Source organism: Phyllostomus discolor, chromosome 12 (genome assembly GCF_004126475.2).
Source record: "Phyllostomus discolor isolate MPI-MPIP mPhyDis1 chromosome 12, mPhyDis1.pri.v3, whole genome shotgun sequence".
Taxonomy (NCBI): domain Eukaryota; kingdom Metazoa; phylum Chordata; class Mammalia; order Chiroptera; family Phyllostomidae; genus Phyllostomus; species Phyllostomus discolor.
The window spans coordinates 4046908-4059761 of record NC_040914.2 but is presented as its reverse complement, the minus strand read 5'-3'; the positions used below and the strand labels follow the sequence as shown (position 1 = coordinate 4059761).

Below are 12854 nucleotides of genomic sequence, written 5' to 3'. Positions count from 1 at the left end.
GCCCTTGCCGCTGCCCACACACCCACCCTAAACTCCTTAGCACCCTGACACAGGGCACAAGTGAGAAGGATCTGTTGTTTGTTGATTTTACAGCTTTAGGGAGCTGCTGCTGACATATTCTCCACTGCACATATTTAAAGTGCACGTTTTGATAGTTTTGACATGTGTATACATATGCGTTTTAATACTGAGAGGCTCACAGAGAAAACCTGGAAGATACTAGAAACCATAAAAAGATAAAACACACCTACAGTCTCCTCCCCAGAGACCTTTAATATCTGCACATAAAAATGGAAATCCGTAATGACATTTGGATCGTGCAAAGTTACAGACCTCACTTATTCCCAGTCACTAAATATTCTTCACATCCATGACGCCCACCAGTCACCACCACCACGGATGGGGGCGTCCGACGAGCCCATTTCGGCCTGTGCCAGGCACTGCAGACGTCACCTCTCTCCACCACCCATGAGGCTGGTGCCGCAAACACCCAGACCTCACAAGTGAGAGAGGCTCGTGGGTTCGATCAGCTGCCGGGTTTGCAGTTAAACGAGAGCAGGGCCCAGAGGTGAACCTGTGGCTGTGTGATACTCTCTTACCAGACGTACCCTCAGTTATGCATTCCTCTGTTGGACACAAATTATTTCTTAGGACTAATGACTATAAATAATGCCCTGGTGAAGATCCTTCTACATAAGCCTTTATTTGCTGCAAATAAATTCCTTAAAGTTTTCATTTCCTTAGAGCAAACAGAGAAACCTGACCCAGTGAGACCGCTGGATGGAGAGCCTTGTGCTTCGCCGGGGCTCCTGAGGCTCACGGCCCTTCCAGACCGAACCGCCCACCCTCCCTCCCTCAGAGCCCCAGCCTCCACTCCCGGGCACCCCTCACTGACTCAGTGGTGGCTCCAGGAGCCACTAAGTCCCTCAGATTGTCTTGGCTGAGTCCCTGCTACTCCCCAGGCCCCTCGGAGGAGGGGGTGGCCGTTAAAGGGAACAAGAGCTGTGTGTTGGGCCCTGGGTGTGTTGTCACGTTGGTGACGGGTCTCCATTCATCAGCACAGAACAGTCCATCCGTTACGACAGCACAGCCCTAGCGTGAGCGGGCCCCTGGGAACAGTACGTGTGACTGTCCTTGGGAGAGAGGAGCAGGCTAACACATGTGCGAGCTGATGGTTTTTCTCTCCACGGTGACTCAGGGTGTGCTGCTTAGCAGTGGGGAGGAAAGCAGCCCTCCCGGAGCCGCCGGATGTGCCGACGGGTCAAGGCCGGCACAGAGCAGGCTGGGCATCTGCCTGTCCTGGTGGGGCCGCATCTCTTGTTCATCACAACCGCTTGAACAGGTCCTGGTTACCTCTGCAGCTGCCAGGCCGCCCCCGCCTGGCAGCTCCATCTGCCTGTCCCCTTCCCCGTGGGGACCCACCAGTGCCACACTCTCATCAACATAGCCTGATTCCACGCCTCGAAAACTGAGGGGACATGACACGGCTACTCACTGCCAGCTTATAGTGCAGCTCGGGCATGCAAGACGGCATGGCTCTGTCAACAGAGGGCCTCATCCCCAGGATGTGGGGTCACCGGGGACCCATGGGCTCTCACTGGCCAGTGCTGCATTGATCTGCCAGGCAGCCAGGCCTCTCCAGCAGGTCGAGGTGGACAGCACATGCAGGTCTCACGGGACCCCCACGGACTCGGGCCCTCCCCTGGGGAGGATCAAAGGCTGCCAGTGGACACCTTACATGCCTCGTGCCCAGAGCCCCCACCAGCCTGCAAACCAGTCTTCACAATAGTCCAGAAAGAGGGGCAATCTGTGACCTCAAAGAGTTGCACTGCTCTGGGGATCTGGGCATCACCACACAAGAACCTAAGCTTCTGAATGAACTGCTTTCCACGGCAGTCTGCAACAGCTGTGCAAGGGTGGCTGGCAATGTGCTTTAAAAAAGTTTGAACACCAGGAAAGATCATACACAATATGGAATCGCAGCTACTCTTGAACAATCTGAGTATCTAGCCATCCTGGGCGGCAGCTCCCAGATGCCACTGCACACCGGGGCCCAGGGGCAGGCGGCAGGCGTCCCGGTGCTGTCACGGCAGGTTCTCTTACATCCGTCCTGCCTGCACCGGAGCCAGTGACCCTGGTGCCCCCGCCACCTGCCTGAGCCGTGAAGAAGAGTGAGGGCTCACCATGCGCCCTCCAGCACGCCAGCCCCCACCCCGCTATGAATGCCGGCCTTCCTGCAGTGCCTGAACAGCAATGCCTGGGGGAGTCTCTCAAGGCTCTCCTCAGTGCGCCTGTCTCAGAGGAACACCATTCACTCTACCCTCTCAATCATTTAACTCAGGGTCCTCTGTGGGGAGGAAGGGAACTAGAGAGCCAGGTTGGCTACATCAGACACCTGCAATTTACTCTTGATATCGAGTGACCAGCTGTGGCCTGGGGTTGGGGGCCTTCCTGTCTTCTTTCAGAGGAGACAAGTATCAGCTGCTTCCCGTCTGTGATTCATCACAGACGACCAAGGCGGCCTGAACTTCGATGCGAGCACCATGGATGCGAGTGCCACGGACCTGTCCCCTTCCTGTCACCTGCCAGGATGGAGGACGCCTGGGTGCCTATCATGCCTCCAGCCCAGGTGCCTCAGTCGAGCAGTCTGTACTTTGGTCAGGCTCTGTTCTGAGCCACAGAGGATCAAAGGCACTTGACAGCCTGTGTCCCCTCTGTAGGTGTGTCCCCCAGCCCCGTCGCATTCCTACGGGGTAGGTACAGAAGTGAGAAGCCAGGCCTTTGGGGTCCAAAAGTCCTGGGGCCACATCCCAACCCTGCGGCTCCCTGGCTGTAGGGCTGCGGGGCTGTGGCCAAGGCCCTGCACACGCGTCCCTGAGCCTCGGTCTCACCCTCTGTGTTAGGGTGGGAGTGGTGGGCCACCACGGGCCAGGCCGGGGTGGGGGCCCTGTGGGAGGGGAATAAGGGCACCCTGGGAGCTGGCAATGTCACTGGAGCCAGCAGAAGCCGCCCAGAGCAAAGAGCCTGTTTCACTGTCAGCACGAGTTCCCGTTTCCAACAGGGGCCACGGCAGCAGCAGCCAGGACTGAGCGGACAAGCGATAACAATGACAACAACCTGCGGAAAGCACCTTCGCCTGAGAGTCCACCCTCCCAGCACCACAGAAGCCTTCTTGTAAGGCTCTGTTTCATAAGTACAGGCTCAGGATGAGCTGTGTTGTAGGCTGTAATTCTACACTGTCATTACAGGCTTTCCCGCTCTGACACTCAAGACCTCCTCTGTTTCACTGCATCTGGAAGCCAGGTCTCCTTCCTCTCCCCAGAAATCACAGCATAGACGAGGCTGGGTTTCTCCTAGGCGTACAAGCAGAAGCACCTGACTGCAGCAGGGAAGGTGGAGGCACAGGGATGCCCTGACCCAGGGGGGCTGCGTCCCGGGACCTGTCCCAGGCTGCCCCTCCAGGTTTCACACTGAGGAAACCCAGAAGCTCAAGTTCACAAAAGGCAGTCATGTTGAGATGCAGTTTATGGAGGCAGGAGGGATACACCTGCCGAAGGAAAGGGTCAGGAACAAAATCAGAGCTCAGGATGAGCAGGCTCCTCCCTCTCTAGCTGTTAGAAATAGAAGGTAAGCAGCAAATGACCTCATTAGGGGCATGCAAATAAATGTTGAGACTGTCTGAGATCCTGCATCCGAAGAGATCAATACAGCAGGTCACGGGGATATTAACAGACACTTGAGATGCTAGGAATCACTCCCCGATAACTTAACATTGAAATCACACGACATAAAATAAAGATCCATCAAAACCCATCTCTCCACAATCCAACCGGGCGGAAAGTGCTGCAGGAGCAGTCCCCATGGCCCTGGGGGCGTGAGCTGCATTCCTTCACCGGGGCCTCCTGACGGGGCACCACCACGCTGTGGTGACCATTCACCCACACGGTCCCTTCTCCATCAGCCCCTGCCCCTGCCTGCTGACTCCGGCCCTGGGCTTCGAGCAGCTCTGATGCCCACACATCCCTGGGCCCAGGCAGACAGGCAGTGTGAGAGTAAAGTCCGGGGGGCGGGGGAAGGACGCTGCCGTAGTGACAAATACAAGACAGTTGAGAGCAGGGCACAGACGAGAACACGGTCAGGGTCCACCATGTTTACGACTTGTCCCAGGAGCCAGGGGAGGGGTGCCGGCGTGGCTGGAAGTCAGCGGGGATATGGGGGGCTGGCCCGAGGCCTCGGATGGCAGGTAGGAGGGATGGTCAGAGGAGTGGGCCAGGCCTTCCGGGACAGCAGAGCTGGAGCGGGACTGTGCCTAGGCATGGTACTGACACTGGCCTGCCTAGGGTGGCCACACATGTCTGTCGAGGTCAGCTGTCTGTCCCCAACGCCAGGCCGAGACGCACTGGCTCCTCGCAGCCTTCTGGGTCTGGCCAGGATTCCGGGGAGCCCTCCTTTCACCCAGCACTGCATTCACGGACACAGCCTGTGTGCTGCCCAGGGGGAGGGGGCGCTGCTTGGCCTCCAGCCTGTTGGCTCCTGCAGCCACTTCCCCGCTGCAGCCCCAGCTCTGAGTGCACATCCACATGCAATCTCTGTCTGGGGAAGAGTGGCATGGGAGGGCCCGGTCCAGCTGACTGTGCCAGGCTGGGGGTAAACTTCGAGCACTAGGCACTGCCCTCTTGGTCTTTCTGTTCTGCCAGGTACAAACCTTCAGGGAGCACGGCAGGTGAGGCAGTGTCTAGGAAAGGGCAGAGGGCCTCCTGCATGCCTGGCAGGGGCTGCAGTGTGGGAGGCCTGCATCCCACAGGACACAGCGAGAGCACAGAGCTGTACCTCTCCCCTGCCATGGCCCTGCCCCATCAGCAGTGAACATCAGGGGCAGCCCCGCTGGACTGCCTGGCTTCCAAACAGATTCAAAGCCCGGAGGTGACAATCGCACACCCACCGAGGCCACCTGGGCGCATGGTACCACTGGGCAACCACCACACAGAGAAGTCGACTAAATCCAGGGACCTCCACTGCCACCCCCTCCCCACAGTCTCTGGAGGCCCAGAGGGCCTCTGCGCTGGCGTCTGCGTCAGGTGAGCCTGTGGGGACGGCCTCCCGACACGGGAGGGTCCAGGCTGAGCCCGGGGGGCGCCCAGATAGGACCTTCTCAGAGACATCCTCCCCTGTGCAGCTCAGCGGCCTGAACCCAGGCACCAGACCCTTCCTGCCACTGAGTCAGGGGCGCTGCCCCAGCAAAGGAGGGGGCTGTCTCCGGGGAGGTCTGAGGTTCATGTTTCCCACCTGCTCTCTCCTGAGGGGCTGGTGGTCAGGTGGTGGCCAGCAACGCCACGCCAGCCTGGCTGTGGCAGTGGGAGGAGAGAGGATCCAGAGCAAACGGGTAACTAGGAGCCCTGAGCCACTCTGAGAGGGGGCAGCGGCTGCCACTCACCTCGTCGGCATACCGGACGTCGTCCACAGCATACTTCTCCTTGAAGTGCTCCTTGGAGTGGATCCTCGAAGAGAAAAACAAGGAACACCATGGTCAGGGTTTGACCACCTTTCCAAGCCTAGGTTATGAAGCCCAGGCCCATCCCTGCCCCGCTGGCACCTGGCAACAAATGGGTCTGCCCCACTCAGATTCAGGGACAGAGGTACTAGGCCACCGAGTGACCACTGAACCATGGCTGTCCCCGTTGACCTCTGCTCTTCCTCCGAGTCGGTGACCCAGACGACCGGAGATGATCAGCTGCAGACAAACCCCCTCCAGTGAGAGCCCACCGGGCAGCCAGCTAGCACATCCTGCCCTTTGGGACGTGAAACAAGCTGCCTCACAGGCCCCCACAGAGACTCTTTAAAGGAAAGTTAAAGATTTAACATTTTAAAGAATTCCATATCAGTATTACTCACTGCAATGATGAGAAACATTCAAGCTTACTCATCGGCCCTGAAAAACCAGCCAATGAGAAGACAGAGACACACGGCAGAGGAGGCTGGGCAGCCCTTGCCCACCTCACGAGGGGCTCCTGGCCAGGGCCGCTCTGGGCAGGGGTCCGGCAGACACTACCCCACCCCCAGCCCCAGCGTCTCGGCCAGGGGGTGAGTCAGTGTCACTGCCTGGGACAGGGCTCCCAGGGGTGGAAGCCAAGGGGGGGGTGAGGGGGCTGCGGAAAGCCAAGTCTAATGACGCATACCCACGATCCTGCACCATCCCACACCTGCGCACCGCGTCAGCATGGGGTACGTACCCCGTCCTGCCTGTGGTCGAGTGGTGTTCTAGTCAGCAAGTGTTAGAGCCGAGGGGGCCTCAGAGGAAAACAGCAGATGGTTTCAGCCTGTGCTTTCTGGGCTTTCAAGGGCGAGCAGATGACAAGGAGGTGGGTGTGCCGGACAGTGGGCTGGGGAGGCTCAGGGTGGACAGGGCAGGGAGAGCACTCTGGGACTTGGAGATGACCGCCTCCAAGAGGCAGCTCCATGTGCCTTTGAGACGCCAACGTCTTTGAGACACACTCAGACATCACTGCCCAGGAAGCAGGATCCCTCTCCCTCTCAGAGCCCTGCACCACTTTCCTCCCGACCCAGCCACACGTCCCAGACCAGGCAGTGGCCACAACACACAGAGCACAGACCCAGGAGAGGTGGGTGGGCCAAGGGGACTGGCAGCAGGGCGCTCGCAGCTGCACACAGCAAGCTGGGCTGAGGAGACCACAGTCTCGCTGCAATGGGCTGCTCGGGGCCCCTGAAAACTCTTTGCATTGTCTCCATTTTGGGGTCTCTGAAGTGGGCAATGAATGCATCAAGCTCCTGCTGTGAATTAAATTCGCATGATCCAGCATCTTGCACCGTTGAGACAGGACTCGATGGTTAAATGGTCAAGGTCCGGTGCCTCCACCAGCACCGCCCAAAGCAGCCAGGGCAGGAACCGATGACAAGCATCTTGCCTGGACACCGGGGGCCCTGGCTCCAGGCTCACCAGAGAGCTCGCCGACCCTGTGCTCCTCAGGGGCGAGTGACACTCTTGGTAGACGGCTGGCATGGCAGATGTGTGCAAAAGCACATGCCAGAGGCTCAAGAGGCAGCATGGTCAGCGTCAACGCCCTGTGTCCTCACAAGTCCCCAAGCCACCACCTCTGGTCCCCAGTCACTTAATCACGTCCAGCTGTGATAGGCACAAAACACAAACTCCCAAAAGACTCAAACAGTGCCAAAGACTTGCTTCCAAAGCCAACCCCAATGCCTCCTAGAGACAGGCACTGTGGCATTAGCCTTGGCACTGACTTTCCACCTCCAAACCCAATGGGGACCCTGACCCTCCCAGCTCACCCGAGCCTCCCTGCCAAGGAGTGCCCCGGAAAACATGTTCTTGCCCGCCCTGCCTGAGAGACCTGGCAGTCGGGCTTTGGCAGAGACCTAGGAGACTTGAGACCTGGGAACATATCTGTGCACTCAGCCTGAGGTCATGGTCATTAATGATGTGGAACTACAGGAGGTAGGGGGAGGTGGAGGTAAAGAGAAGACAAGCACAGGACAGCTGTAATTTGTAGGTGGCCCCGGGGCTGTGAGCTCAACTGTCCGCCCTTCACCTACCAGCCACAAGCCATTCCACTGGCCTGGCAGCCTAGCGGCGCCAAGAGCCAGCCAGGCCACGGGCAAGCCTCCACCACACCCTGGTGTCCGGGAAAAAGTGCGGGTCGGTGTCGCCCCACTAACTGCCCTTTATCCTTCTCAAGAGCTGGGCTAACATGGGCCAGAGTACACACTGGGCTTCAAGGGCCAGGACCGCCCAAGCAGCCAGAGGCACGGCTTCCAACAGGAGGACACGTTCGACAAGCACAACCTGAGGGGGCTGCGGGCGCCTCTTCTCGCACTTGGCACGTCATTCTTTTCTAAAGGGCAGAGATAATTAAGTTTGAATAGTACTTATTTTTCATGTTTTAGAGCTAATTACAGTAAGAACCACTTAAATATCACCCTAAGGATAAGTGTGCCAGGTTACCACGTCAGGCTAGTGACAGAAGGCTCGGCAGCCACAATGCGGTGCGGCTGTCGGGAGAAGGAGCGGCACATTTGTCCACAAAGAGACCTGCAGAGCTGGCTGGAGGGGTCGCTGGGCAGCAATAAGCCCGCTGAGGGCTAGGCGGGCGGTGGCCACACAGAGGGCCAGCACCCTGCCCCATGGAGTCTAGGGTCCAGCAGGCAGCTCTCGCCAGTCCCATCATATGAGGGCCACAGAGAAGCGACTTGGCTAGAAAAGGGTGGCTCAGCGAGGAAGCTGACGCCACCCCAGAAACTCCCCTTCAGGTGGGAGGGACAGCGTTGGCAGGAGAGAGGACGGAGTGCCCCACTCACCAGGCCGTGTCCTGCAGACGGAGCCAGCTCCCAGGGACCCGGCCCACCATGCAAGTTCGAGGCCTTTCCCAGCACCGAGGGTCAGGGCTGATGCCTCAAGTGCCAACGCCTGTGCAGGGCCTCCAGCGGGAAGGAGACATTACACTAATGCCCACGGTTCAATTTCTGGAAAAGGAAATTGCCAAGCACAGGTCTGGCCGCTAGCTGACTGCCTGCCAGCGGTGGATGAATAAGTCACTGCGATGTTACAGCAGTCACCGTCGGCTCCCAGCAGCCAGAGCCTGCCTCCAACTACGAACAATGCTGCCGCCTTTCCGTCTGTTCTCCACCCAGGGCCCTGCGCTTGCTCTGGGATGGCAATTGGCACTTTTTTCAAGATTCTACCAGCTTGTCTGAGAAAAGCAGATCTCTCCAAAGCCATGCAGGCTGCTCCTGGGGACCACTCCCACAAGTGGACAGACTGCCAGCAGCAGCACTTCTCAGACAGGCTGGGCAGCGGTGGAGCTGGCAGCTCCAGAAGGAGAGCTGCTCAAAAGGAGGCCCGTGGTCAGTGGGCCTGGGAAAAGTTCCTGACTGGGGATCCTGGCACACCCCTAGCCAGGCCTCAGGCTGCCCGGGACCAGGAATCCCGCAAACTGCCAGGGGTAACAGCCGGAGGAATTCCCTCGGCCCTCCTCAGGAAGGCCTGTCCCCAACCAGTGCCTTGAAGACAGAGATAGAACAAAGCCTCCAGACAGGCTGAGGCAGCCTTGATCCTCGTGACCCTGGGGTGTACAGGGTGGGGGGCAGTGACTGTGAAAAACCACATAAAACACACACCACACATCGACAGCCCACCCCAATGACACATACACACCCATGCACACACATGTACATATATATACATACACACAGGTTCCCACCTCAAACAGCAGTGCTCAGGGCCTCAGACCTGGAACTCACTCACACCACTCCTGGGTGGTGCCCTCAGTAAGGGAGCACCCTCCTCCCTACACACCCTGAGCCAGGGTCACCGTCGAGAGCTCCAGGCCCGAGATCTCAGCCAGGGACAACAGCAGAATATAGACAAGTTGCAAAGGCTCTAGGAAGGTCCCCCAACTTGGCCAAAAGTTGTTCGCCTGCTGTGAGCACAGAAGCTGCTCAGGGTGTTTTCCCAGCCTGCTCGGAGAACCCGGCACCCCAGCAGTCAAAGCAGCCATCAGCTAAACCTGATTCTGACCAAAATGATGGGAAACGCTCTCACACCAGAGAGGCAGCAGGCTTTTGTAAGCAAAGACTCCAAATAAAAACAAATTTGAAACTGCCACACTCCTGTCCCAACAAAACCCTGGGGTGAGGGACAGGCCCGGCACCAGGACAGGCTGTTTACGCAGGAAGTGGCATATCTGGAGATGGAGGAGTTGTTTCTCTGAGCAACTTTATCTGCCAGATGGATTTTCAAAAGCCATTGGATAGAGACTCAAAAGGAAGCTGAGCAGCCGAAGGTCAAATGCCCCGTCTGGTGGGTTTTGGTTTCGAAGGTCAGGTAACTCTGGCAGCCGCACTCTTCCCGGGCTCTGTGGGTTACGAGAGCACCTGAGAGTGGCCACACATGGTCAGATCAGCTGCTTCCCAAGTCCAGCTCCACACGACCAGACCCTTAGCTACTGCCCTGTTGCAGTCATGCCTGTCTCCCGGAGGCTCAGCATAGGAGCCCAGGAGACAGTCACAAGAGAGCAGGGGAAGAGAAAGGCTGCAGTGGAGAGCCAGGCCTGCAGGAGACAGAGGCTGAGCTCCCAGCACGGGAGCCCAAAGACCTTTGGGACCACCATGGTCCGTCTGCTGCCCAGAGTGTACACGAAGTCTCTATGACAGGGAGACCACCCTGCAGGTCAATTTGCATCCTCAAAGCTCAGCCACGCCTACATGTCTGCACCAGACAATCAGCTGGCTTGGCAAAGCGGGAACAGACTAAAGCAGAACTTGCAGCCATGGCTCTGAAACCCAGCTGTGGCCACAGTACAGAGCATCACCCCTGTATCACTGAAGATTCCCTTTCCGAAGAGCCAACTGCTAATAGCTGTTCCCTGACCAATCAGGTCCTGGCTATGAACCCTCAACTCAAGTGCCACGTGGTTTCCCAGCCGGTGTCTCTGGTGAGATTTGCTCAGGTTTCCCCCTGGACAGTGGAGTCCCTGAGGCAGGGTCCAGGTTTCTCTTCCCATAACCCTGGAGGGTGCCCACCCTCCAGGACCGGCACTCCCCGACTTCTCCCAAGAGCCAGCTCTGCATAAAGAAGCAGAAAGACACACAGATGAGGAGGTGTGCTCAGAGCCCCTCCCTTCCACCACCATCCGTGCCCACATCTCGGCAGAACCAGGAAGCAGGAACACAGGGAGGCTGAGAGGGCATGAGCACCGCCCAGGCACAGGGGCCCTGGCTACTCCTGGACGTGCCACTGGCGGCAGGAGCTGAGGCCACAGCTGTGTGATCACACCAGCGTGCAGGAGGGATTCTGGGAGAATCCTCTTAACCAAGACCAGATCTGAGCTCCCACCAGGAAAGTCCTCACTGTGGCTGCCCCAGTTACCGGGCTTCGTCACAAACCACCCCAACACGAAGCGGGTACGAACCGCTCACAGGCTGGGAAGGGCAGGGCTTGGGTCCGAGCCCAGAAAGGAGGACGGCCCCACAGGTCTGGGACCTGGCAGAAAGACTCGGGGGCGGGGGCTGGCCCCTGCTCCGGTGGGTGGTGCTCGCCACGTGGGTGTGTTGGGGCTTCTGCACAGCGTGGCAGAAGCCATGGTGCACTTCACGGCCCAGCTGCAGAAGTCCCACAGTGACCCTGCCACCTTCACGCATCAGAGCAGTCGCTAGATCCCAACCTGAGCCAAGCAGGAAGGAAAAGATTCCAGCTCTCCACAGGGAATGGCCCCGAGTAATGCTGTGGCCACTTCTGGAAATTACAAACTGCCTGTTTCCAGCATTCTCACCACCTAATTTCAGCGTCACAGAAGTAGCTGTCTCCACAATGACCAGTGCCTCACGAGTGGCATGCCATCGGTTCCACAGAAACAGAATTGGAGGCCCCCAACAGTGGCCAGACCCAGACTGGCTCTGTGGAGAGGCCATACTCAGCTGTCAAGCAAGCTTCCAGCAGGACCAGGCCGAGGGACCTGCATAGGCCACACTGCCAAGCTGGGCCCGTCTCCTCTTTAAAACAGGGCAGTCACGAGGATCCAGCAGGGAACAGAAGGGAGGATGCCAGTAAGGGCCACGGCAGGATGTGGAAGCAAGGGCTGGGCAAGGCCAGGCCACCCTCCCAGGAGTGCTCACGGGTCCTGGCCTGGACCTGCTGAGCTGGCAGGAGGAGAGGCCCTGGATGAACGGACTGATGGGAGCCCACCCCTGGCCAAACCTAAGGCCGATTTCTCTGCAGGTGCAAGACTCACTCTGGTGAGGCAGGCAGTCTACCCCAGGGGCCTCCTGCAGGTCCCCCTCCACATCCCACTCCGGGCTGGGGCAGCTCGGAGTCCCTGGGGGCCCTCACCAGGCCCCACTCTGCCATGCCCAGCGCCCGGTCCCTCCCTCTGGGAAGGAGGCAGCAGACCTCCCAGTGTCCCCCCAGTGCGGGTGTGGAGGCCTGTAGGAACCTGCTTGTGACACAGCAGGGATGCGTTCATGCCATCTCCCCCAGGGGCCTCTGAGAGGCCCAGATCTAAGTGGCTGCCCAGCCATCTAGCCCAAAGGTCAGCGGGATCAGGCATGTCCACTCCCCACCCTCCCTCCTCAGGGCCGAGCCAGGTAAATGCACGGCCAGGAAGGGCCCACCCGCTTCTCTTACGCTGCCAGTTCTGCCCAGAGCCAGGTCTTCACAGCACGGTCAGAGCTCAGGGCCGGGGACGCTGCCAACGAGCTCAGAGCAGAGAAGGCAGCGGAAGAGGTACACACCAAACCGCAAAGGAGGCTCTGGGCTTGGCACTGAAGGGCCGGTGGGGAAGGGCAGCGTGTGAAGCAGGGGAAGAACAGGGGGCCTGCCCTGGCCCTCTGCACTGAGCACGTCCCTGCAGCAGCCAGGTGCCTGTCATTCAAACCAGCCACAGACCTGCCAGCCTACCTGGTAATGAGTGTTCAGGGACTCTAGGCAGTGAAGGCTGCAATTTATACATTCGCCCAGAATAATCACTCTCCAGGCAGAAATGACACACTGGAAGGGGTTAGCATGGAGTGGGGTCCTCCAGTCACCTCAAGCATCCCCAGTTAAGTACAGCTTCTGCCGCAGTGCCACTGAGCAGGCAGACATGGTTCCCAGGATAGGTGGACACAGCCAAGGGCTCTGGAGCTGGCAGGTGCCATTAGTGATGAGGGAGGGGTGGCTCAGCAAGGCCCAGGCCTCTGGTCCCATGCTTCTCACACATACTGCCCCATCTCACAGGTGAGCTGGCCAAGGCAGGTCATACATCTGTGGCCCTGTGGAGCTAAGCCAAGAGGCAGGCACACTGCAGGCACCCAGCTATGGCCTGCTGTTAGCGGTGGGCCTCAGA

The 12854-nt window shown here is 58.7% G+C and overlaps 1 protein-coding gene across 2 annotated transcripts in view; it reads right to left on the bottom strand.

Moving 5' to 3' along the window:
* Nucleotides 1-12854, bottom strand: part of PEPD (peptidase D) — a 118521-nt gene that overhangs the window by 92779 nt on the left and 12888 nt on the right. For both annotated transcript variants that reach the window (XM_028530500.2, XM_036012484.1), the window contains exon 4: nucleotides 5435-5498. In XM_028530500.2, the coding sequence (XP_028386301.1) occupies nucleotides 5435-5498 (64 nt within the window). The remainder of the gene's footprint in view (nucleotides 1-5434; nucleotides 5499-12854) is intronic.